At 35.7% G+C, this 27760-nt stretch overlaps 1 protein-coding gene across 1 annotated transcript in view; it reads left to right on the top strand.

Annotated features, from left to right (window-relative positions):
- prkci (protein kinase C, iota) overlaps positions 1–24609 on the top strand; it is a 38001-nt gene extending 13392 nt beyond the window's left edge. The window contains exons 4-18 of the mRNA XM_056478514.1: positions 71–121; positions 265–350; positions 458–595; positions 2667–2724; positions 3650–3705; positions 4644–4820; positions 11097–11194; positions 12901–12987; positions 13099–13234; positions 14417–14504; positions 14969–15094; positions 15179–15258; positions 15662–15751; positions 20931–21046; positions 23021–24609. Of these exons, the coding sequence (XP_056334489.1) occupies positions 71–121; positions 265–350; positions 458–595; positions 2667–2724; positions 3650–3705; positions 4644–4820; positions 11097–11194; positions 12901–12987; positions 13099–13234; positions 14417–14504; positions 14969–15094; positions 15179–15258; positions 15662–15751; positions 20931–21046; positions 23021–23108 (1475 nt within the window). The 3' untranslated portion in view covers positions 23109–24609. The remainder of the gene's footprint in view (positions 1–70; positions 122–264; positions 351–457; positions 596–2666; positions 2725–3649; positions 3706–4643; positions 4821–11096; positions 11195–12900; positions 12988–13098; positions 13235–14416; positions 14505–14968; positions 15095–15178; positions 15259–15661; positions 15752–20930; positions 21047–23020) is intronic.
- Positions 24610–27760: the final 3151 nt, after the last annotated feature.

The raw sequence follows: 27760 nt of genomic DNA, 5'->3' as shown, positions 1-27760 counted from the left end.
CATGCAGGAGCTCTTTTTTTCACAATATTTCTCTCTCTCTCTCTCTCTCTCTCTCTCTCTCTCTCCACAGTGTTTCCTTGTGTCCCTGAAAAACCTGGCATGCCCTGTCCTGGAGAAGACAGTATGTGTGATTTCTGATATTTTTTTATCATATTTAGATCATGTATTTTTTTTATTTAACTCTTTATAGTGCTGAAGAACAATGGATTTTGGCTGTATTGATTCTGTGTAAATGGTGAATAGATTTTATTGATTTGTACTCAGAGTCTATATACCGGCGGGGAGCTCGACGTTGGAGGAAACTCTACTATGCCACTGGACATGCGTTTCAGGCCAAACGCTTTAACAGGGTATATGCTCTTATTGTTTTTTTTTGTAGTTTTTTTCCATTCAACTGTTAATTTCTCTGTAGTATGCTCTGTTTGCTTTATTGTGCCTGTTCCTTTGTTTTGTACAGCGTGCTCATTGTGCCATCTGCACAGATCGTATCTGGGGTCTGGGCAGGCAGGGATACAAGTGTATCAACTGTAAGCTTCTGGTGCATAAGAAATGCCATAAACTGGTCACAGTGGAGTGTGGTCGACAGGTAATACAGGTGAGGCATTCACACAGTCAGACGTTTGCTTTTCTAATAATTTGCACTATTTGCCTTCTTTGTTGATTTCCATGGAGCTTTTTGATTATTATCTTATCAGTTATGTCAAATCTTTCAATTACTCATTGTAATACTCTTTGAAAAAATAAGTGGAATGTTACTGGGGTTAACTTTTGAGGCTTAAAATTAAAACTATAATGCAGTCAAAATCAACGAAGTTACCATTTATGGTTTTTATGGTTAAACATGTTAGCAATTAAAAACGAACAATAAAAAATGTTCAACAAACTGTTTAATAGAATTGTAAATAATTAAAAAGCAGCAAGCTCAAATCATTACTGTTGTAATAACAATGTTTATCAGTAAAGTACATATAAAACTATTATTCTGTCAGTTTATTTAGACCAGTGGTAGGGAACCTATGGCTCGCGAGCCACATGTGATTCTTTGACTAAAAATATGTGGCTCTCCAGCTGTCTTTCTTCAATAATATTTTGCAGTTTAAAAAATAAAAACCGTCACTAGAAATCCAAAAGTTTCCTATTGAAAATACAATCACAATTTTCTTTTTAGTGTATTTTTATAGCAAAATGAATAAGAACTTTACTAACAATAAAAAGACATTTCGATCAATGTGTGTGTTAGGCACTAGGATAAACTTAAATCGTGACACCAATAAAGGGCAAACAACTTGCATTTCTATGGTAGCCTTGTGTACGTAAATTCAAACAACATTCATGAGTGGGCATGGCGGAAAGAAAAAAAATGATAATAAATTGCCCTTTCTTCATTCATAGACTTATATTTGTTTATTTTTGAGTTGTGCATGGACATAAATAAAGGTTTTGTTTAAACCTGTATTATTTATAGTAGTAATATATATGTATATCTCAATGGCTCTTCAAAAAATGCATTTGCTAAAAAAAATCTGAAAAGGCTCTTAAACAGGTTCCTGACCCCTGATTTAGCCAAACATGTAAGTGAAACAAACTTATGTGGTTGGTTATAAGACTCAGGATTGCAACAAAAGAAATCACAAGGTTTACAGATTAAAATGTAATTTCAGTTTTTTTTCCACATTTCAGTGTTTCCTCTAGGATTTTTCCAGCTATGTGGCGGCAAGCCTTTTACACAGATCTACCAGTGACCCATGGCGTTATTTCAATGACAAATGTTGTAAGCAGTTTTACAAGTCAAGAGGGCGTTTAAGTAATACGAGCATGCAAATTCCCGATTTCTTCTGTTCATGCACAAAACTTCCACGCCTCCTCAGAAATACGCTGATTTAGTGTGTTTATGTAACGAGTATGTCTCCATAATGTATTAGATTGGCTAGGAATATTTATGAATGTCTCCTATAGACCTACAGAGCGGCATTAATGCTTCAGGCTATAAACTTCAGCAAGATAAAGTCATTGTATGTAGAGCCATAGATCTTTATCTAAAAAGTATGATTATGGAAACATGTTCATCTTAACTGAAAGCTACGCTGTGTTTGCTAGCCTTACGCATCACGCACCAATCAGCATGTAAACTTAAAGGGTTAAACAAATAATGCACAGCACTACTACGGTTACAGGAAAGTTTGCGCTGTTATAATTCACTTGCCTTTTAATACATTTTGGTGCGATTTATAATCTTCTATATCAAAAAAACAACCACGACTGAATGTTTTGAATAAGAAGCTGTAATGTAGCCGTGGCGGGAGTGAATTTTGGTGTGGAGCCCCGCCATGGAAGAATAAATGTAGCAGAAGCCATGAATTTTACTTTGATTGTAAAAAATAGTTCATCCAAAATCTAAATTTGGTGTTCATTTGCTTTATCTATGTGTCTTTTTTTCTTCATTAAAGCAGATTTTTAGCTGAAATTATTTACAACATTATTACCTTTTAAAATATAGAGCTAAAAGTAATCCATTATTCATGTTAGATTAAACACTTTCTAAACAGAGCCTATTCACATTTCACATTCTCTTTCTGGTTCAAGACTTTTACATTAGATGCTATTACTGCTAATAATACTATGAATCTCAGTCTAATCTGTCCTTGACCTTCTTGCTATTCTTCTAGGACCCGATGATTGGAAGAATTGATCCAGGGTCGACTCAACCAGAGCACCCAGATCAAGGTATGACATGCTCTCATCCATATTTGCCCTTGTCATGTATGAATTCTATAGCATGTCTATCAGTTTGTTCTTACCTATTTAAACAAGAGTAGCAGACTAATCTGATTTTTATGAAAGAATGCCTTTTTGAGATTTTATATTTATCTCACAAACAGTTCTATCTATTCTGCCACAGGTCATAGTATAATCCGCTTCCTGTGCCTTGCATTGCTTGTTAATATATCTGATAAAATAATGTATTTATTTGATTACCTTTTACATTGTTTAGTAATTTAAACAGTTCAGTATTATTTTTTGTTTTGCAACTTAAGTTCGATCTGGTAAACTTTCCTGAAATTAAATTGTAAAATGTACATATTCTGATTGCAACTTGGAACAATCAGTCCTCAATAACTGGATAAACGTTTTGCCCACAGATCTGTTTGTAAACATACAAAGTCAATCAGAGTTAGTTTTATTGTCAGCAATGTGACTAACTAAAAAGAAGCTTGTAATGCAGAGGTGTTAAACAATGTTCATCTGAGTTATTGCATTCATTAAGTGGCTAAATTGATTGACTAAGATCTATAGTGGCTCATTGACGCCACTGATTTTCATCTTGAGGGATTTGAAATGACTGGGTGGGTTAAGCTGATGTTTCCTCTTAGTAATTAGGTGTGCTTGCACTCAAACAGAGTGATGCATTGAGCAGCCCACGGGCGCGAGTCTTCTCACTAGATTAAGCTTGTTTGTTGGAATTAATGACGGGAACAGGCTCATGGCTTTAGTTACAGTGCTGGTCAGATACATTTCAATTCCTTGTATTTATTAAATTTTTTTTCAAAGTACCCTGTTTGGTTTAGAGGCTTGCGAATAATTGTGTATAAATGAATGTCCCCAGGCCATTGAGCGATGACTTTTCTTGTTTCTCTTTGTTGTGTTTCAGTTCTGGGCAAAAAGAACTCAACAGAAAGCATCAATCATGAGGGAGAGGAGCATGAGGTAAGACATGCTTTGCTCCTAGTATCTACATCATCTCTCAAATGCAGTACTATAAGTGTTAAATGGTAATTAAATGGTAATTAAGTAACTGAATAGAGGCTAAATATTTTCCAAATAATACCCATTTATAATACACTTAAAATGGGGGGTTCCTCGCATGAGATTGTTCAAACTTGGGGTCTGTAGACTGTAAAAGATGTAATTTAGATATATAAAAGGTCGACTTATATGTATATTTGTATAGGCAACACCAACCAGTCTTCAATGCTTTCATTTGCATAAAGATTTATTGGAAAATATATCATTAAAAAAAAAGTTTTTTAGAAAATATAATGCTTGTATAAATATTAGTATTGGAAGAAAACAGTTTTTATTAGAATCAAGACGTTTTTATAGTTTTTTAGTTGGATGTTTATAATTGAAACCATTATAAAATAATAATAGCAATAGTTGTTGATGTTGACTTAAAATTGTATTTTTTTGTCTTTAAATGATTGCTTACTTAATGTGTTTAAATACGGTTTGGACAATTCGATATGTTTTTAACACTCTCCACCTGCTGATGAAATCAGTCTAAATAAATGTTAGTTGCAGGTGTATATGTGGCCATTATGACCGGTGTGTGTGTGTGATCAGATGAGCTTTCAGCAGTCACTCTCAGACTGATTATTAGGCTGGACTTGTCACTCATGCAGTGGGATGGGGGTGTGCACAAGGTCCATTCGGCTCTATTGATTTCCTTTCGTACAGCTAATAAAGTAACCTTCTATCAGGGTCATTAGCATCTGATTAAGAGCCTGGGCTCTGTGGCAGTCATAGGAAATCAAGCGGCTCAAGGGAAAAACAAGGAAAGAGGACAAAGAAGAACATCTAAACCAGGAAGCAGAAATGTGTGATTGTATGATGCTAGTTTAATACTCTTTTCATGCATCCTCCAGGCTGTGGGCAGTCGGGAATCAGGAAAAGCAGTGTCCAGTTTGGGTCTTATAGACTTTGACCTGCTGCGAGTGATTGGCAGGGGCAGCTACGCCAAAGTTCTGCTGGTGCGTCTCAAAAAGACAGAACGCATCTATGCCATGAAGGTGGTGAAGAAGGAGCTGGTCAACGATGACGAGGTGATATTTCATATTTCATAAAACCAGGAACTTGCAAACAATGCTGCTACTATATCATTAGCATGATTTTGGATAATGAGTGACACCTGACCTTTAAAAGCAAGCATTAGAGAACTTGTGAACTACCTGTATGGTGGGTTTTTTCTTTTCTTGTCATAGCAGTGTGCATAATACACAACACAACATTGGCATTTGTGGTGCTTTTCCACTGCACGTTATGCCACAGTTTGGTTTGCTACAGCTCACTTATCACTTCTTTATGTGAAATGTCTGTCCGTGTATTTTGAATCTGGCCATGTTAGGTGAAGTGTGCGAGGCGAGATGAAAAGACTCCAGCACTTAGGCCAATCCCAATTCTACCCCTTAGCCCTTCTCTTTAGCTTGAAGGCGTAGGGCTAAGTGGAAGGACTATAGCCTTTGAAACAGAGATTTTCCAGGACCACATTCAAAACCAAGGGGTAAGGAAATTTCCAAGAATACGCCAGCTACAACAGCAGCATGGCTGCACACGGAAATCAGAAGATTGAATTGAATTGAATTTTTATTTGACAGATTTTAGTATCCCACACATTTTGAAATAAAACTCACAGTAAAAAAATCACAGTAAAGCCCTGGGGTTGTTTCCATTGTGGCCCTCGCTGGTAAATAAAACAAAGTATGGCTTCAAAATACAGTTGATGAAACGTAAAACAAACAGTACCTCCACATTTTAAAACAGGAACAAGATTATTCACAAATACATTTATTCCTTCATTCATTTTCCTTTCGGCTTAGTCCCTATCCATCACAGCTCCGTTGTATTCTTTTACTTCTGTTTTTCTTAGTACACAGAACTGCCCACGAATGAGATATAAACGACTCGTGAACAATCTTCACGCCCGTACCAAAACGTCTCTTCACCAAAATGTAAAATTGGGCTCCTTAACTGGATAAAGCAAACTATAAAACGCAGTGATAAGTAGCTTTGTGTGCACGCTCCATTTGCAAGCCGCCATCTTGGTTCCTGGCTTAATTAATTGAAAATGCACAAATGAGTGTGTTTTTGTATTAAAAAAAGGTGTTTTAATACATTCATAATGGGATTCATGTTTTATGATCATGTTTTTAATAAATAAACAATAAAAAAATGATACATTTCGCTATCTATTATCCATAATTATAACTCATGTATAGTCGTCCCATAACATAGTTTCACATGTGTCACTCGATAACAATTGAATCCCCTGTCTGAAAAGTTCAGTGGCTGGGAATGAGCTTTTTACAGTGTCTGGTAGAATGGTAATGTTGATTTCTTTTGCATAGATGAAAATGGCCATGGTGTAAATGCACAGTACAGTTACGAGCTTATTGCCACATTATATCGTCATGATAACATGATATAATTGCCTTCGGTGATTTCCTGAAGATAAATACCAAAATCTATTGCCACTGGAATAACAACAACAGTCGCGATCGCTGATGTCATATAAAGTAAGAGCTCGGGATGACATATGATGACGTGTGCTGGTGTTGTAGTGCTGTCCCATTTTTAGGGGGTAAATCTAAAGCCCTTTCCCTTCACACTGTGTATCAAGAGCCAAAGGGTAGGGGTACACAAATAGAGTTGGATTGGGCTTTAATAACAGTCCTACATACCTTTATAATCCTAAAATACACATACATGTCAAACTACATGAAAATGTAAAGACAACAAACAGCGGAAAAATCAAGTGGTGATTTCTGCACAAGATGAAAGCTTTCTCTCTTTTTTCGCTCGCACACAAGAGGAACTCGGTGTGTTTGCACAATAATGACATGCAATGTAAAATTGAAAGTAATGATTGTAATAGCGTCATAAATGAGTACCTCTCAGAGCTCAATGGGCTGATTCAGAATGTCATGGCAATGCAGTTCAGACAACACAGCTATGACGATAGTTTTGTAATCCCACCAATTAAACCGATACTAAACTGCAGTGAAAAAGAAAAGCGAGAAAAGATTCAAGCCGCACGGAACCGAACAGAACCAGGCTGAGCCAAGATGTACCATGCAGTGGAAAAACGCATTTGGTGAAAAAGCAGTCCCAGCCAACTGTCAAAAAAAAAGATCCCCCATATATTCATGAGAGAAATCTACGCTTTCCTCCTTTAGCTGCAATCTGAAGGTTTTTGTCACAGAACTTGGAAATCTGTCTGTGTCTGCAAAATCAAGCCAAAGTTGGATCAAACCAAAGGCCTTAACATGCCAAGAGAGCATTCATGCACAAGAAGCACTAACATTTGCAGCTTCACAAGGATTAATTGTTTTTAATTTATACAGTGATGACTATGCAGTATTTTATTAGCATTTGATTAATTAATTTTAGCATGGTCAGACTACACAGGAGGAAAACCGAACCAGAAAAGCAGTGTTTATTTCTTTTGCCATTTTGATCTTTTGCATTTATCTTTACTGGTAATTTATTTGTTATATTTTAAGCAAATACACTCCTATTTAATTCTAAATTAATTGCTTATCTTTAGTCATCTGGTGAAGTTATATATGAGCAATATCACGAGTAGCAGTATGATGTGGCTTTATATCGGCACTGGTGGGAGGCGTGTGCCTTAGTGTCCCACCAGTGACAATGTACAGCCACATTGCACTGCTACAAGTGTGATGTTGCGCTCATACAACAGTTCGATGGTATGATTGTGTATATAAAAAAGAAAATCAAACCCTTATGTAAGAGGAACTACTTTCTTCCGCCATTCATTCACATCTGCAGCTGACATCAGAACAGCAGAAACCGTTATTCATTCACTAATGTCACTTTAGAGCTAGTGTTTGAATGATTCTATTTGTAATGTCTAAAGTGATGACAAAACAGGTAATTTTGCTGACATTTTAAGATTATAAGGCTGAACGGTATGAAATTTACAGAGATTTCCCAGTATTTCTCTGTTGCAATCTGGAGCTCACAATATTACTGTGGTATAAATACAGCACTACAACATACAAAAGAGGGAGATTGATTTAGAAAGTAATTTACCAGTTTAATAATGATTTGATCAGCTGTAGTTTAAAATCACACTGTTTTTCTATTAGGGCTTATGCGGTCTGTTGCCACCTTGTGGATGAACATGGTCAACTGTCTTTACTCAAAGACAGGCCAATGGCCGCCGTTGTGCTGTCTTTCAGACATTATAAATATTTAAAATAGGCCCTATCCTTGTAAATAAACTGCATATTTGCAATCTAAACAACTACATTCTTGACTAAAAAAGCTTCAAAAGTACATTGTTGCCCAACAGCAGAAATATTTGTCAGACTGTAGTGTCCTCTGCTTGTCGCTGTATGTGGGCAGAGTAATACACAAGGGTGAAGGGTAAAGAGGCTAGACGAGTGCGGTTACTGGCAGAACATCGCACAGCTATCAGCCAATCAGATTCAAGAACCAGACAGAACTAATGTATAAATGCAAGTAAATGTGTGCATATATATATATATATATATATATATATATATATATATATATATATATATATATATATATATATATTAGTGTGACCTTGACTTTAGTTGTCATGTCAAAACTGCATAGTTGGCAGAAGAAAATATGAAATGTTTTGTGTATTCTAGTTCCACTCAATCCACAACAGATCCATTTCAGAACAGAAAAATGAATGAAAACTAAAGCTATTAAAGACACTGAATACTATAATGGCTTTCATCATGCACAACATTTATTATAAACATCTAAAGTGAAACTAAAGCTGTTCTTTGTCTGCCTTTTGCACCAAATCAAATATGACTACTTTTTTCCCACATGTTCATTAATTGCAATATACACATCAGTTTGGAATAAGTGTTGCTCTACATTACTGGTAAAAGATGACTTTCATACAAGTTGTCAGATTGCATTCATAGCTATTGTGAACATGGGTGTAAATCCCGTCGGAGACAGAAGGGACATGTCCCCCGCCATCCGAAGGTTGTCCCCCCAAAAAAATAATTAAGAATCTTTCTCTATTGTGAAAAATATTTGTATACATACAGGGCTTGGCATTATCACCCACCAAATGCGGGTAAATTTCAGCGGTGGCTGGTAAGACAGACACTCCCACTTGCCACTTTGGCTGGTTGAAAATAATTTTCCCGGATAATAATTCTTAAAAGCAGGGTTCGACAATAAGTATGGTCCAATATGCATGCAAAGGCGATCTTAGAATTGAGATGCAACACGACTGACAAAAAAAATTGCGAGCAAGGGGAGCACCGAATGAGATAATCACTCGTGCTAACAGCTGAGATGATGCGTGCGACTGTTTAAAACGCGTTCGCGCTCCCGTTTCCTTGCGAGAAGCAACTGTGTCTAGAAACACTACTGATGTGATCGGTTCTCTTTCAGATAGACTAGACACAAAGTGATGAACATGCACCCACAGTCTTGCTGCTTTCAAGAGCTCTAAATGAGTCTTTGTAAGCAGCACCGGTTGCTTTCACTTTAACCATTCTTTGAACAGATTATTTATGGGTCTAAAGTTAACCGTGTGTGTTTGATCATCCTTTCATTATCACAAGGTATATTTTTTTACCTGCTTTCTTGTGCGTCAATATGGTTTAATTATTGATTTTTTACAATAACATTGTTTTAATGGGAGATTAACTCCCCATTTCTGTGTAGTTAACTGGTGATCTGGGACCTTTAGCCAGGACAGATTACTGTGCATATGTTTTGTTAAATAAAAAGTATCGTAAACAGCTATATTTTGCTTCTTTTGACACATTTAAAATTTGTGGCTAAGAAATAAGTAATTGTTTAAGTTTGGTGTGGTCAGAGATAAATTTGGTAAATTCTTTATTTTGAACTCTGAAAATTATGTGAAATAAAATCTAATTGTAATACTATGAAACTATGACCCATTTGCTCATGATTGAACAAGCTCATACACGACACACAAAAAGTGAATTGAATGAGAAGGCATGTGGAGATAACACAAAATCTAAATCAAGTTATTTTAGCATGTCAAAGTCATATTTATGTGTATAAAATATATTTTCCCAACATTAAAACTGTGGCTAGTGAAAATGGCGAGTGGCTAGTGATGTTGGAAAATTACTAGCCACAGTGGCTGGTGATCAAAAAAGTTAATGTCTAGCCCTGTATGTATACCTAAAATAGTGTAACGAGAAAAGAAACAAACACAAAAAATGTGTTTAGAAACAGTTTAGTTCCCCCTCCCCTTGCTCACAGTGGTTTGGCCCACTGCTTACTTTTTTCAGTTCATCTAACCTACTTTACACACACGAGTCAGGTTTGTGGCTGCGGCTCATTTCATGTTGAACTCCAGTAAGTAGGGTATTTTATTCACTTTAAATTAAAGTGATTCTCTTTAATGAAGTTGATGCAGACTAATTCATAACTTAGTTGCGGCAAAAATGATGATTACTGATGTAATTTTCCATGAATCCGCCGTCTTAATGATTAAAATATTACTTCTCTAGTTAACATCATCTTTTTTAAAATAGCTTGTTGAGTAGTGCACTGCAACTAACATGCATTGTTTTATTTGTGACGACCTTGTCATAATGTTAACATTAAGGCCACAATTTGCATATTGTTTAGTTAGAGAAATTGTATATTTATTGTTCCCCCCTACCGTTAAATGAAATTTACGCCCCTGATTGTTAATCGTAATTGGTTCAAATAAACCACATCCTACACAGTCCTCATGAAACTTACAGCATACAATGTTTTTCCTGTCAAAAACAAAATAAGTCATGACTTGCAGAATTTATCAAGCAAAGAAGCGTCGATGGATGTAATATTTCCAGAATGTGTTGAAGTGCACACAAACAGACGAGGTCTTGATGAAGTGACCATTTAACAATGATTAGCCGCAGTTAAGGCTCGTGTGATGAACTGACAGCAGAAGCCGATGGTCAATAATGGCAGCTGTGCTCTACTGGCCCCTCGGTGCTTCTTTAAGCAAGTCTCATAGTCAGAGGGATTTTTACCAAGCTGTCAATGAAAGGTCTTGTATCTGTATCTGTCCATTATGAGTCTCCTCACATACTAGAGCAGCTCCTCAGGAAGACCTGGTGCCCCCGTCTTTAAAACCTTTATCAGTTTTCAGCCTTGCGAGGAGCCTCTGCTCAATACTGTCCTGAATGTCCTTCCAAATGTTTCCCCTACTGACTGAAAGAATGCTCTGCTTTTCAATGGGAGATTGATTTTGTGTGTTTGTGTTTGTGTGTGTGTGTGTGTGTGTGTGTGTGTGTGTGGTGTTTGTTCTTCTCTTTCTTGTTTTTCAGGATATTGACTGGGTTCAGACTGAAAAGCATGTGTTTGAGCAGGCTTCAAACCATCCCTTCCTTGTGGGACTTCACTCCTGCTTCCAGACGGAGAGCAGGTCTGTCCATCTCTGCTCTTGCTTTTAGATAAATCAAATCAAATATAAAATCATGTTATTCACGATTATTTTATACATGAATTTATTTTTTATATTTATTTATTCTTCAGTTTGTGCAGTTAAGCTCTGTTGTTTTCTTTTACTAAATTATCAGCTCTTTAACCATAGCTAAAAATTAATTGATTTATAAATACTTTGTTTACAAAACGAGATGCTATATACTTGAATTATGAACTAGTTTATATTATGTTTTAGTTAGATTGTTTTATCCGCCTTCGTATTTTTCAAAGTAATATAACGTATTTTACTATAATTTGTGTATTTGTATTTACAGATGTTTTGAGATATTTCATTTCATATTATATTATAACATTAAATTAATTTAATACATTTGTAAACAATATTTTTTTTCTAGATTGTCATCGTAAAAATGAATTAATATTGTGAATATTACTTAATTAGCTAAATATTATTTTATTCACATTAATTTACAGATTTATACTTACGAAAAGTCTTATTATAATATTTTTGACAAACATATTTTATTCCTAAAGATGTCAGGTGATCACACTCTTATTTCAACCAATGTTTAATAAAACGGTTTTGTCTAAATGTGCCAAAATATATCGTCTAAAATCACTGAGACATGGATTTAAAAATCATTTTGGAAGGGGGTGCAGTCCTTCAGTGGTCATTAAATTAATAATTAGCTATAGTTAATTAAAGGTGTTTCATAAAAAAGAGCTAATTTAGTAAAATTTTGTTTGTTTAGAATAAGTTTATATTATTAATTAAATTTATATTTATTATATTTTACAGTTTATGCAGGTAATGTCTCATTTGTTTTTTTTATAGTTAAGTTATTTGATCTTTCTTTATAGAACACCTTTAATTAACTATTTCTAATTATTAATTGATTTATAAACACTTTTTTAAACAAGATGCTATATTCACTACTTACTTGTACTTGTATTTTTTTAAAATATATTTATTATCTGTTTTTTGTCCTGCCTCTGTAATGCTGTTGCACTGTAGAAGCTCTGTCACGAAAACATATTCCTCGTATGTGTGAACATACCTGGCAATAAAACTCTTTCTGATTCTGATATACTTTTCAAATTTGGTATCGCTCAATTATTATAATTTTTTAAGGAAATGACTACTTTTTGGCAAGGATACAGTGTATTGATCAAAACTGACAGTGATGACATTTATGGTTGTAAAAGTTCATCACAGATTTCTCTAAAATATTAAGCAACAAAACTGTTTTCAATGTTGTAAATAAGAAATGCGCTTGTACAGCACCATAGGATATGCTTCAGCATAATAGGATTATTTCTGAAATGTCATGTGACGCTTACTGGATTTAATGGCTGATGAAAATTATGCATTGTCATCATAGGAATTAAAAGGCATTTTAAAATGCATTAAAGCTGAAAAAATACTATTACTATAACTGAAATAAATACAGCCTAGATGAGTGTACTTTTTTGCCACATCAATGTTCATTTAGTCATCATTAAAATACATGTACAAAAAGTGTAAGATGTAGTGAGAATGGAAAAAAAGGTAAAAGTGACTTCTACACCCAAAGTTCAATAAAAGCACCCCTAAGGCCATTTATTGTTGAGCTTTTCAGTTAAGTGTGAACTGTGTCTTTGTCTGATAATGAGGGCTAATGCTTATTTAATGGTGTTCTTTCACAGACTGTTTTTTGTAATCGAGTATGTGAATGGAGGAGATCTCATGTTCCACATGCAGCGGCAGAGGAAACTTCCGGAAGAGCATGCCAGGTATGAGGACGTCCAATGTGTAACACTTTTAACGTTGTCTGAATGCCTCGCCACAGGAACAGAAACACAAATGAGGTCACTTACTGTGTGTCTTGTTCTTTCCGCTCGCAGGTTTTACTCTGCGGAGATCAGTCTTGCCTTGAACTACCTCCATGAACGTGGCATTATTTACAGGGACCTGAAACTGGACAATGTTCTGCTGGATTCAGAGGGACACATCAAACTCACTGATTACGGCATGTGTAAGGCAAGTCTGAATGTGGTCATTGGTTAAATATTCTACTTGCTTCAAACCGGTATGGCTTTCTTGCTTCTACTTAACACAGAAAGTATTTGTGAAAAATGTTGGTTACCACACTGTTGATGGTAACCATTAAATGAGTACATCCCATTCAAAAATGAATTTCATACATGGTTAGTGAATAGAGATGATATATTTTGAGCATTTAAACAAAATAGTTGTGTTAAATATTCATTTAGAAATAAAAAGATAATGCATTTAAATTCAAATGAGATGTTGTCAAAAATGTGACAAACTATAAAATTTCAACACAATTTTATATATATATTTTTTTAACGGTTCTCTTGAATTTTTTTTCTTTATTAAGGCTTTATTTAGTATTTTTCCTAACAAATTCATTAGGACATGGCTCGAAATTGCGACCATTTTGGTCACATATGCGCCTGAAATTATCTCTATGCGAAATTTTATCTATTGCATTTGTGCAAGTGCATTAAATTGTTGTCGTGCGAGCAGTTTTCACTGCAAAATGTTCCCCATGTGCGCAGATTTAGGGCAAATTCCCGCTGAATGCATCTTTGCACCAAAAACGCCAAACGCAGCACTCAGGAATGGTTTAAAAACAGTTGATGTCAACTTGCTGCAGTAAAAAAAATCCTGCATTGCTTGCCCCGCCTTCAAGCTCTTCTTGTTGGCCCACTGCTCTAGAACAGGACGCCAATTGATTGATTAATTTCAGCTGTCAATCACTCAGTTCAGCTGACAGGGAGCTACAGCTGTGTGAATGTAAAGGTCTGGATACCAGAGAATGAAAATAACACTGACAGATTTAGTTTTAGAAACCACCTTAAGTTACAAATAATGACACCTTTTATTAGTGATCATGTGGAGGAAAAAAAGAATGACCAAAACAACATTTCAGATGTTTTACATTGTGCTCCGCCTGCTGGTTTATGCTCGCACATTTTTATCATCACATGAACTCTTATAACAAAATTACATGACCTTTTTTTTAATGCACATACTGGAATTTGTTCGGTAAAAGTGTTTCCGTCAGAGTTTATGCGCATATTTCTTATCTATCTTTTTTTATGCACATATACAAAGTGCGCATAAAAACAGGTGGATGGAAACATAGCTTATGTATTAGAAGTTTCTTTGGTTTCCTTATGGTTATCTGTTACGCAGGAGGGACTGAGACCAGGAGACACAACCAGCACTTTCTGTGGAACTCCCAATTACATTGCACCAGAGATTCTGAGAGGAGAAGACTACGGTAAACTCAACTCTCATACAGCAGAGACTCTTTATGAAGATTTTCAGATAGCAACTATGTGCGCTAACACTGTAATCACACATTTGCTAATGCATAAAGGTGCTGCTTGTAAGTTTATGGCTTTTCTAAATCTTAAAAATACCAAAATATGTTATATATGCAGACATTTATGAGACATGCTTAATGAACATATTTGTTTATCTGAAAAATGATGCTACAGTCAGTTATTCTCCTTGAAAAATGTGAGTTTTGTTTCAGAATGTCTGTCTTAGTTTTGGTCTCTGTAACTTCTCTCACTCCCTGTTTACCGAATTGTACTTTGGCTCTACGGGCTGCCAAAACATGTCGTACAGTTGAAGTCAGAATTATTAGCCCCCCTTAAAATTTTTCCCAAATTTTCCCCTCTGCCGATTAAATTTATGCCAGTATTAAGCCTCAGAATGATACATGTTATTTGTGTCCAGGTTTTAGTGTGGACTGGTGGGCTCTGGGCGTCCTGATGTTTGAGATGATGGCTGGAAGATCTCCCTTCGACATAGTCGGCAGCTCTGATAACCCTGACCAAAACACAGAGGATTATCTTTTCCAAGGTACACGATCGGCAGCATGAATATTTCAGAAATGCTTTGTCTCTCTGTGCGTATCTCATGTTTTCCTTTACACTTCTTCTGCAGTCATTTTGGAGAAGCAGATCAGAATTCCCAGATCGTTATCGGTTAAAGCCGCAAGCGTGCTGAAGGGATTTCTCAGCAAGGTGAAGCAAACCAGACAGATCAATGCTAATGTCCTTCCGTCAGATGAGCTTGTTATAGTGCCGTCATAATCATTCTTTACTCTACTACCTTCTGTTGTGTTTTAATCATTCTGTGTGTATCTGTTCATCTCTTTGCATTTACACTTTAGTAGATGGTTTTTACTAAAGTAACTCACAGATGAGGTAAATCGAAGCAAGTTGAATCATTAGAAAAGCAACAATATGTAGATACTCTCTTTTAGTCTAATATTGTACATAATACAGTTTCGGTTTTGATCAAACAACCAGATGAATATCTAATTAGACAGTTAGCAAGCAATTAGAATGGCAATTAGAGCAAGCAAGAATTATAAATGTATCTTGTTTCTTCTCACTGAAGATTTGTCCTTTATTTTTTTTGTAGGAGCCGAAGGAACGTCTGGGATGTCATCCTCAGACAGGCTTTGCAGACATCATGGCCCATCCTTTTTTCCGAAATGTAGACTGGGATCTTGTGAGTCATTGTTATCTCTGTTTCCTTTATCTGTCGTCTTGGATGTTTTGACTCGAGACGCAGAGGAAGCAATGAGTCATTCTCTGTAGCCTGACATTAGTGAAACTAAACAGAGGACTTACTGGAGCCCAAGAGCTGTTTACTGTTGTTTATGACCTTGAGGAATCCTTCATTTGATTAGTCATTCCTGTAATTTTGTCGTAAGCCCTTACCACTTCAAGTAGCATTTCAGGAGCGTCAGCTTTAAAAGTACAGCTCACCCAAAAATGAGTCACTATGAACACTTGTATTTATCAACACATCCTATTAGATTTGTGAGGGGTATATTTTACGATTAAATGCGTTAGATTTAAAAATCAAGAACTTATTTGTGGCGTCAAAATGAAAGGTTCAAGACACCCTGGAGTACTAGATTTGTGTGTGTTGAGCATCACTTAAAACAATGTTAGCACCTGTCGGCTTTAATTGTGGTGAAAACTGTATAATTTTGAGCTTTTGTCGGCTAATTTCATTTTCCGGGTTAAAATTATTTTTGTGGCAGGAGCAAAATCTGTGACGTAGCACGAATCTGCTAGTGGAGTGATGACGCATCGGTTTCTCATTATTATTCATAACAGAATTTTCTTATCCTGTGAGAAGACCCTGCTTCTTAATTATTCATGTGCGCACATGCTTTCCAAAGACAAGGCAGACCTGCTAAGCTATGAGACCCAATGACTGGGTGAGACGGTGTCTGCGAATGGCAGGGGTCGTATGTGTTTGTTTCCATTATCCACGGGATTTGTTGCATGTTTTTCCCCACGATACTGTCAGGGCCGAAATAGACAGGGTAAGAGACCTGGGTAGGGTTGCACCAGCTGATCATAAGTTCTTCCTTAAACTGTAACGTAAAGTCCACCCTGTAGGCTTAGTAACTACTAGCTAGTTTGTAACAAAATTTGTTCTCACTTCAGTTGAACCACATGCTCTAAAGGCAAACCATAATCAGTAGGTCGTAAGCTCTCCGTTAAGTCATGCATAGTCACACTGAATGACGTAACATCCAATAAAAAGCATTTAAATGGTTAAACTTCTTTAAAATTCTGCAACTAATGCACCTATATATAACCGTGAAAATGAAATTATAGGTTACATTTTTATAGCACATTAAATTACAGTCAGTCACTAATAACAGACGACGCACACGCATACATAGCGAGCCATGAATACAGCGAAAATTAAATGCACATGATGGAATCAAATTCAAAACATTAAACTTAAGTTATTTTATATCCTACACATGAAGGAAAAACAACAGGAAGAAAAACTCACTCATGAAGAAATTCTCATATTAATTAATGGATACAATAAACACAAAACACTTCTTGAAAGAAAATTTTACTTCTTTCATAAACCAAAAAAATGCGAGATTTGGGAGGAAATTAAGGCTGTGATTAGAGGAAGACCATTGTTCATTATGATCGCGAGCTCCTCAATGTAAATAAACTAGTCTCACAGTCCTCTCTTTTCTATCATACATGGGGGATGCTGCTGTAAATATTTAGTTGGAACGTATCGTTACGGTTAAACTAAGTCCAGTGGTGCAACACAAAAATGTGTAAATTGTAACTTAGTGTCCCTTTAAGTGACAACTAATCTACGTTTTAACTTACACACTGCTGGGGAAACCAGCCCTGTGAAAGTTTGTATTCAGACTTTTTTGTTTTATTCACACTGATGACATTTTTATCAAATTTAAAATACTTTTTTCTTTTTTTTTTTTTTTTTTTTTTTTTTTTTTTTTGCATTAAATAACAAAAATTGCATGTTTTCAGATGTGATTATATTAATCTTTAACGACACAATACCAATGTTTTAACTGTAGAAGAGTCAAGAGATCAGTATATGGCAGAACAACCCTGGATATCCGTCACAACAAATAAAAATGTTTATCAAAGAGACAAAATAAAAATATGAATATATGTGTCATTTTATCAGACCTTTTTAGAATAAAACAAATATTAATGTTTTACTTTAACTAATTGGTAATAAATCCAGCAAATTCTCCAGCGGTTTATAATTCTTTTTCTGATTTCTGTAGATTGTCCATACTAATACATATTGGTATAATATATCTGAATCTGTAGAATATAAAAAAGCCTGAGTGTTTTATTTTATTGTGGTTGTATCATGATCACATGTAAGGCCAGTGATATAATGAAGGTGATAAGGTGTCATGTTATTGATTTTTCTGCTCTGAGGGTGAGCTGATGGTGAGCTGTATCATGTGATGCCGGTTTAAATGATGTCAAACCACCAGACCAGACTCAGACGAACAGTGACCTCTTGTCCCTGTTTGGTCTGGGCAACACATACACACAGACAGCTGTAGCGGTCAGACAGTTTGAACGATCAGATTACACTTTCCTCTCAGACAGACTGTGTTGTTTGTGGTGGCCTGCAGGGGGAGCCCATCCTGACCTTACAGCAAGGGCAGAGTCAGAGCTAGACCAAGCAGCCCTGGAAACTATTAAGTACTTGCTTAAAGTAAAAAAATGTCAGAGAATTATCATCACTCATTTTTATTCTTCTCCAAAAAGATTTATGTGAAACACAACTGAAAAATGTCTGTGTTTTATTTTAGCATAACCAGACAAAATGAAAATGCTTATTTTCTGAAAATGCTTGTTATAGATTTTCTCATGTATTACACTAAAACATGTGCATATGTCATTTGAGGAGTTACATTTAAAGCATAATATCCCTACAAATGATTTCTTTAAATTTCTGCAGATAAGACTTTTCGTTCATACTAGACATGGCAGTCTTACCCTGAATAGCTCTGATTTGTTTTTGGATAGATTCTTTCTTAAAAGTACTGAAGTTAAGCGCTTTATTTCCTAATTTTACTCCTTGATAATCCAGTATAAAGCAGACAATCTGATTTAGTTGCAGAAGACATGAAGTAAGAACTTAAAATGCGACATTGACGAAAATGTGCCGTATGATATCATCAGACTACCCTTGATTATTTCAGTCTGCAAAAGATTTAAAGAAATGCAATTTAGTATTGTACATAGAGCTTCTATATGCCCAAATAAATATAGTAATATGAATAACACTGTTTCACCTCAATGTCCAAAATGCAATAATAGTATCGGCACGTTCTTTCATTGTTTTTAGGAATGTCCTTTGATTTGCTGATTTTTGAAATGATGTTTGTGACAAACTGTTCATAATACATAAACAGAATGTTACAGCCTTTCAGATATCTTTAAACCTCTACTGATGCTGGGGAGGAATGTAATTATGAATAAATGGTTTGGGACTGTAAAAGATATGGACGTAGTATCCGTGACATCACCCATAGGTTTCTGAAGAGCGCAAATGAAGCTACAAGTGGGCGTGACCAACCGGCGCCATTTTGCTCGCGATACATCGCTCCAACTGGGGATAACCAAATAAGGGCAAAGAGGCGGAGCGTGAGCAGAGCTACAGACGCATGCTAGCATTCTTCTTAGATGAGCTTTTCTTTGGGAGAAACGCTTAATACTCCATTACCTGCGACTCGTTTGTGTTCTGACCACATGTGCTTGGTTGTATACCTTATCAATAAAGTGTTTAGACTTTTAAAAACACTGTTGTAATACATTGAGCCACTAAGCATTGCCACTAAGCTCTTATGAGGTTTTTCTACAGGAGGAAAACGCAAATTACTTCCAAACACTTCAAATATAGTGTGTGTTAGTAAATGCAAGACTATTTATGAAATCCAGCATAACACTGTTTGATAACGCTTCAGATGACTGTTCTAGAGCCTACAGCTAATCAATTTGTCAGATTCTGGCATACATTACAGTTCTAAAGAAAATTTTAAATGATAATTTATCTTAAATAAAACAAATACATTTATAGAGATGGTATAAGTATATAATTTCACCCACCTGTGAAATGAAGGCCATGTGAATGGTTTGTAAGCACAATTAAGTGCAGAGCATGCCATATCATCTGATAATTGTAAGAAATAATTTCAAAAAGCAACTGAGTGTGTAAAGCCACATAAAACAAAACAAAAATACGATGTATATGCCAAGTTCAGCGGCTAATCAGCCGGAATCAGCTGAGGTGAGGTGACGGCGACCAGCGAGACCTAGCTTTCACTCAAGTGGCCACGCCTTTAATTATGCAGACTTGATATAACTTAATATAAAGGAAATAGATGAGTTATGAAAAAATTCACTCCCCTCACAGTTGTCATGAAGGGTAATATTAGCTAAATCAAATTCATTCTTTGTAACAGGCTGTAAACACCTTTTTTTTCTGCTGTAAAGTTGGCCATTTTAACAGTGGGGTCAATAGAAATTTGCTCTATTATGGAGCCAGGACTAGCGGAATTTCGATGAATTGCAGTTTCGGTTACTTCTGTATTAGCTAAACGAGGCTTCTTGGTTGGGACAGAACCCCCTCTTGTCAATGACTGGATAATCCTAATTAAAGAAACCATAATTATGAAAAAGATTGGACATATATTAAAAGAAAAATCCAAGTCATTTCAGAAGCTTTGGGAAATTCCTTTGACCTGTCTTGGCATTGATTATAAGTCTACTATTTGTCCTTCACTGTGCGCATCGTGATATTGTAATACTGTTTTGAATTTGACCACACTGCTGGTTTTTTTTTCTTCTTTCCTTTTCCCTTAAAAGTATTGTATACTGTTTATGTTCTATTTATTGCTGTGTATACAACTCATTCCTAAAATTCTATAAAAAATAATAATAAAAAAAAAGACATTTGTTAAATGAAAGAATAAATTGAACATATTACATTGTATTGTATTAAATAAAAAAAAATAACCGACAAAAGGGTAAAATATAGTGCTCTGAAGGATAATGGCAAAGTATAAAGTATCAAAAGTAGTATTTTGGGGCTGAACCTTTTAATATGTTATCCAGTGATTCTTGTTCTAAAAATGACAAGATTTTTTAGGTGTATAAACTACTGCTACCCTGAAAGACATTATCGTGATGGTCTTCTGTAAATCATGGTTAAAATATGGCTCAGACACATTGGAATGTACATGTGGAATTTTTGCTTCCTTTACTGAAACATCTGTTTTTAATGGTTAATTATCTTTAAGAAGTAAGCTCATTAGGTTGAGTATGTTTCAGTCATTATTTGACTCATGTTACCTGTATTTCAGATGGAGCAGAAGCAAGTGGTTCCACCGTTCAAACCTAACATTTCGGGCGAGTTTGGTTTGGATAACTTTGATGCCCAGTTCACCAACGAGCCCATTCAGCTCACGCCTGACGATGAGTGAGTGTCTGTTCATGTACATCTGTCTACGTCACACCTCACACTTTCTGAATCACAGGCTCAGACGCCACTGATCTACTTCACATCTTCACCACAGCAATGCAGCTTTCATCAGGAAGTAATATTGCTTTTTACGATGCCTGATGACACATTACAGTGAACTGGATTCACTCATTTCCACATACCCGGGAAGATTTTCCTGATAGATATTTTACAGCCTGTTTTCTCTGTTTGAGAAAGCAGTTAACTCGTTGATGCGTACGATCCCACCAGTGTGATTAAAATGGTCAGTGTGTCACATGATGAGCTGCTGGATTCAGATAAAGAATAAATCTAATGTCATAAATCTAACATTGTTGGTGTTTTCAAACAAATTACATTTATTTTAGATTTCAGACATTTAGATTAGGGCTGCATGATATTGGAAAAATCTGACATTGCAATATTTATTTTTACTGAGATATATATTGCGATATGAATATAATTTTACCAAATGATTTGAATAGCTCTATTTGGAAACATTTCAGTATTTTAGATCAACTAGGATGATTCTATACAGTGATTCTACATAAATTACAATAAACTACAAGCAAAAACAAATAAATAAATAGTTCTTTATGTTTTTTTGTTAAGTCTAACAGTGTAAATGTAAAGAAATCGAACAATCAAATGTAAAATAACATGGTCATCATTACATAAATATTTTTATTTATTTATTTTTATTAATCATCAGTGACATATTATTTTAATACACATGCACATACAAATACAGTCTCAACTATACAGTAGGAAATATACAAACAAGTAAACAAATTATTACAAGCAGGCTAGGGCCTAAAAATGCACAATGGAATAAAAAATCACATGAAAATATTAATGTAGTGCTATAATTGCCAAAAATCATAAGAATTTTGATTTAAATCATTTTTTAAAATAATAATATTTAACAATATCCTTATCTTTTACACTTTAATAAATGATCTAATCCTGCAATGTGACTATTGCAGATACACACATTGCGATATTGATGATCAAATGATGTTGTTCAGCCATAATTTAAATACTCATGTTATGTTAGCAAAACATAGCGTTTAATGGTTTGTAAAACGTCATGCTGAAGTTCATGATAGTGTGCGTCAGCGTTGGCGTCAGCCACGGCAAAGACTATGCAACTGTGTGAAGGACCATACGCATGTGCTTGCTGCAGAAGTATAAATCAGCCATTATCAGATACACACTGTTTATATTACTAGAACATTTACTCTATTTCTCGGTTAAACAGCAAATTACTTTCATGTAATTTGGGAGAATTTGATGAATTCACATTTTAAATCCAGCAGCTCTGACCCTTCCTATGGAGCTGCCCATCACCCATCATGCATAAATAATATGATCATTTTTAAGATGTTTAAACAAAGTCTATGTGCTTACACACATTTCAGTATCATAGTATTGCATATTTCACAAAATGGTTAGGATGTTTGTCAATATTTGCAGAAAAGAGAAAAAAGAAACAAAAAAAGGTATATACATGAATCTTTAGGAATGAGGTATGTCATGTGATTAACTTGAGTCGCCGTGGAACCTTTGAAGCGAAGCATTCTAAATAATAGTCACATAAAAAAATAACTCATGCAGGGGGCGTCATCGAGAATATTTAGACTTTACATGCAAAAGTGATATTTTAAATAGACATTGTCAGACCAAGTCCCAAAACATGCTTAAAGCCAATCAGCACAGAGGGATGTGTGTCTATAGGAACTATAGTGGAGATGTGCTTTCAGATATCAACATTGTTTGGCCTCTTTAAACCTCACCTAAGAATTTTTATTTAAATTCTGTTCCTGACACCACTCCAAGCTGATTTTGAGGTTTTAATTTTAATAATAACCAATAGACCAAAGGTCAAGCAGACAGTTGCGATGCCTGTTAAAGGGTTAAGACTGATTGATTATGTGTTTGCCTTTCCCCCAGTGATGCTGTAAAGAAGATCGACCAGTCTGAGTTTGAAGGCTTCGAGTACATCAACCCTCTGCTGATGTCTGCGGAGGAGTGTGTGTGAACGGCCGCTTCGTCCCTCTGTTACATGCATATCATCGCTGCCTTTATTTGCATGGTCGCAAACAATCACACGAAAGGAAACAACAATAACAACCTGACTTCGCTTGGTTGGGGCCAGATGAAACATTAACTTTGCCAAATGTCTTTCACTTTCTGCCATTTGTAACCACTAGTCCTTAAGTCTCTATTTTTTCTCGATTATTTTTGTATCATGTTAATCAGCAGCACTGATGAAAGGACATTTATCAGTGCCTTCGACCAACAGTTTTAGCTTTCCGGACTCTGCAAACTAAAGGAAAAAAGAATGACCGTGATGGTATGCAGGACCTCCCAATGCTAAAGATAGGCATTTTATTTTGTAAATATGAAAGAGAATCGTTTGAGCATATATAGTAAGCCATTTTAAAACTCTATACCACATGGGATATTCTTGAAGAAAGTTTCTGATTATCTGTTATCTGTAGTGTGAGGATGAGAACACTTTGTTTTATTACTATTTTTTTATTTAAGAGTACTGTCATCTATATAGAATGTGCACAATGTGTTGAATCAGAGTTTTCCAGAAGTTGTTTTAAGACGGTTGGACTTGTTTCCTCGTTTTAGATTGAAGATTGAACTGAGCAGGGAACATTATTGAACACTGTTGTAGATGCTGACAACTGTGAATGGAGGAGAAGTTTTCTGTAGAGAGAGGTGAAAACACAACAGCTTTCTTCAATGCAGGACCAAAATAAGACACTAAAATGAGTGTTCCTGTCGGCGGTCTCCAAACAGACGAGGTAAACGCATGTTACTATAAGTGCAGCATGTATAAACTATTTCTCACTTGTTCGATTTCTTGCTCTTTTTCTTGTGTTAAATGTTATATATTGCCTATCTGGTTATGATATTCCGTTGATGTACTTTTGCATTGAACAGACTGACCGTCGTGAGCATTGTTTCTCGGTACAGTCACCAAAAAGTGGCTTCTTTCATCCATTTGGGGGATTTCAAGCCTGATCAGATGCTTGATGGGGTTTGTGTTTACTCCACATGGCGCCCAGTTCTTGGGGTGGTGCGTTATGGAAACAGATCATGTCTGGACACGTCTTTTGTTTGTGGACTAAACTGAAAGGACCTTTGATAACAATGACCAAATGATGACATTAAACAGGCTACTCGTATGCTGCATCACCCTCTCTCATTCCTCTCCATGCACGTTTCAACTCGCTTACTATTTCACAGATGTTCACACTGGTTTGGAGCTGCGAGGATCTCGTTAGCAACCCGGCGTTAGAAATGATTGAATCGCTTAAGGCCCTCGATGCTTTCCCAGAAAAAAGAAAATTATGTGCTAATATGCTTTAAAGAAGCATTGGGGGTTGAATTGGACCTGTTTTTTTCTCCTCTCTGTATGTTCTGTGTATTAATATGCACATTGAAAAACACGATCAACTGACTGGAATAATAAACTGTACCACTTATTTTGTTAACACCTCATTAAAGTATTTAAGGAAATCTCATTCTCTTTCAAGCGTGAAAGCAGTTTGTTTTGATCTGATTGGACAGTTCACACCTGACTTGTTACTTGTAATTAATTTCCATCTCAAAAGGACTGCATAAAACTAATAATTGCTCTTGGCAGCGTTATGCATATTTAATTCGGTGAAACATCTCTAAATGATTCAAAAGAAAATGTATGCTTTTTGCATTTTTAACTCCAGTGTCAGATTAGCTAACAGCATCGCAGTGATGAAAGAAACTGAACATTTGTCTTATCTTGAACTACACTGTAAAATGCTGGCTTCTGCACAATTTCTTCAGTTTTTACAAACTTAAGTGGCTTGAACCAGAGTCCCTTTAAGGCAAGTCATTTCACTCGACGGCCATCTTTGAAACACCTCTCGGGCATTCTGTTTGAATGGGGAAACATCAAATTTTCTAAAATTGCTTGCCAAGCTTACAACTAAATTTCCTATGAGGAATCACCAATAAAATTAGACAACGACTGTCTCTTTATACTAGAAATGCCCAACGTAGGGCCTGCAGGACAAAGTTGGCCCATCGTAACCTTTGATTTGGCCCACCATCCCAACTGAGAGGAGTGAAAATGATGGAGTGGGTTGGGGCGAATTCTTTTAACATTCATTAATTCTAATTTAACGTGAAAATAATTTGTTTGTACGAGGTCTCTTTCATCACGGCTTGCAGCTTTACTTTGTTTTATTGCTGAGATACAAAAAAAACTGAAATCAAATGTTTCAATTAAACGTTGTAAAGGAATCAGATTTTTTAAAATTAAATACATTCACTTGACGGACTATGCAGAAGACATTGGCAAGCAAATCAAGGCAAAAACTACTGTAAGTCTGTTATAAATGAGATTTTTACTGTAATAAGTTCATTGTGAAATGTAAAAAAAAAAATACCATAATAGTTGATATAAAACAATGTATTCTAGTCATTTTAAATATTATTAAAGAAATTAGGAAATTAGCCATGGCTTCTATATTTACCTTCAGCCCACTAGCCTCAATCAAGTTTGATTTTTGGCCCTTCATAAGAAAAAGTTTGGGCACCCCTGCTTTAGATTAATTTTTAAATGTTCAAATCACATAGATATGCAGAAACTCACGTCTGGTCCAAACCCCTTCCCTGGAGAATCATCGATCTATAGCGATCAATGATAACTTTTCTTGAGATCTTTTAAGATCTTAGAAGAGATGATGCCAAGCATAAAGGACTTCTAGAAGTCTCCATAATCTTGGACCAGGCCGGATCTTGAGCAAATTCTGTGGCGGTCATGGAGGAGTGGAGAGCATGAGATGATTTTTTGTCTTTCAGAAGATTTCTGAAAGACAGCAGTGAACACCTGAACACGAGCTACTTACACCTGCCTCTTTTGCATGATGGACGTCCAGCGTTCTTTAGTCTCCAAGACTGCAGCTCTGCACAGGATATTTGGCCAGAGGAGAAATGGTTGTGCCCAACTAAGCCTGGTTTCTGTTTTTTTTTTTTTTTGGCTTGCTTGATTTGGGACTAGTGAAGCTGCACAGCGATGGATTTGTTCTTCAGTGTTTGGACTTTCAGCAGTGAAAATTAAACCACACTGAACTAAACTGAACTTCAACTCTAAAAACTGGACTGGAACACCATTTCAATTTCCTAGAACTTTTATCTAAAGCTGTTTTGACACAATCTACATTGAAAAAGCGCTATAGAAATAGACATGAATTGAATTGAATGATTGGCTCTTGTACTAGCAGATGGGGCTTCATTCGCCATACTGTTACACTTTTCCCCATTCTAAACTATGTCTTGTATATTCTATAGTCTTTGACTGAACATAATTAAGTTCTTTTAAGAAAAATAAAACTTAGGAATTGTGTTATTTCAACTCAATAGAAATGAGTAGTTTGAACAAGTCATTTTAGGAGTGTAGTTCATTTATGTATATGCTATATCTTGTTTCATAGAAATGTCAGTACCACTCTTACAAGTCATATAATACGCATTTGTAGACTAAACAAACGAAGCTTAAAAAAGTTCCGACGTCAATCAGACAATTTCTTTATGGTGATTTCCTTTGAACTTGAGCCGTCTGTAAACATGATACAGAAATTCGCTACAGTAATATGAAGCAGTGGCCTCTGTGCATGCATATTCAGACTTCCAAGTTTACAAAAGTGAAAGCCACTTCCTGTGATTTAAATAAACATATGTAGAACATGGCAGTGTGTGGAGCTGCATCTTGTTGTCCAGATGGTTGAGGGCTTCACCTCGCGCGTCTGCCTTTGACGACTCACCTTGTGTGACTTTGTCCGTTACTGTAAAGCCCTGGAGGAGCGATGAATGTGGCTGTTTTCTGCTGTGTGACATTGTCTCAGTGTCCTCTTTCTCTGGAGAACAGGGCATACGATTCCCTGCGGAAGACAGAGCTGAGCTGCCCTCCAAACTGGAGATGTGTGACCTTGTTTGATTAGTGGTAGAGAACAATGATACGCTACGAGGAAAAAAAGAGTGTTTTGAGTGAAAAAGAGTGGCTGTGGGATTTCCTTTGAACCTAGGAAACAGAACGTTCCCCAGAAGTTACCATTTGGTTCCTGTTTAGTTATTATTAGGGAACCAAATTGGAACATTTGGAGAACATTCTTTGAATGTACTTTTCTAGTAAACAAAAACTAACCTTCAAAAAATCTTTCAGAGAGGTTTTTTTGTGATGGAGAACATAAAAAAGGTTGTTCCAGAACTTCTTACCTGGAGGGAATGTTTGTGTAAAGAGCGTTTCTTGCAAATCAACAGAGAACAATCTTGAAAACCAAATAAATATGCACTGAAAAATTAATTGGATTTACAAATTGTTTAAGGTAAGTGGTTGCGAACAAATGATATGGGCTGAATTTAAACATACAAATTAAGTTGAACATTACTAAATTTCATTTGTTTAAATTCAGCCCATATACATTGTTTACAACCACTTACATTAACCCTTATGCACTGTTGGGTATGTTTTCATCACTCAGGACTGATGTTGAGTCTTAAATTGGCCATAACTTTTTAAGCTAGCAGAATGATTTTTGGTGACAATACTTAATTTGACATCTATTTTGAGAAAATGCTTTGAATTAAAAAAAAAAACTCAACGATAAACTCTGGGCAAATGTTACACCCTTT

Source organism: Danio aesculapii, chromosome 2, assembly GCF_903798145.1.
Source record: "Danio aesculapii chromosome 2, fDanAes4.1, whole genome shotgun sequence".
Lineage (NCBI taxonomy): Eukaryota > Metazoa > Chordata > Actinopteri > Cypriniformes > Danionidae > Danio > Danio aesculapii.
Note: the sequence above shows the minus strand (reverse complement) of the source record. Positions and strands in the feature narration are given on the sequence as shown.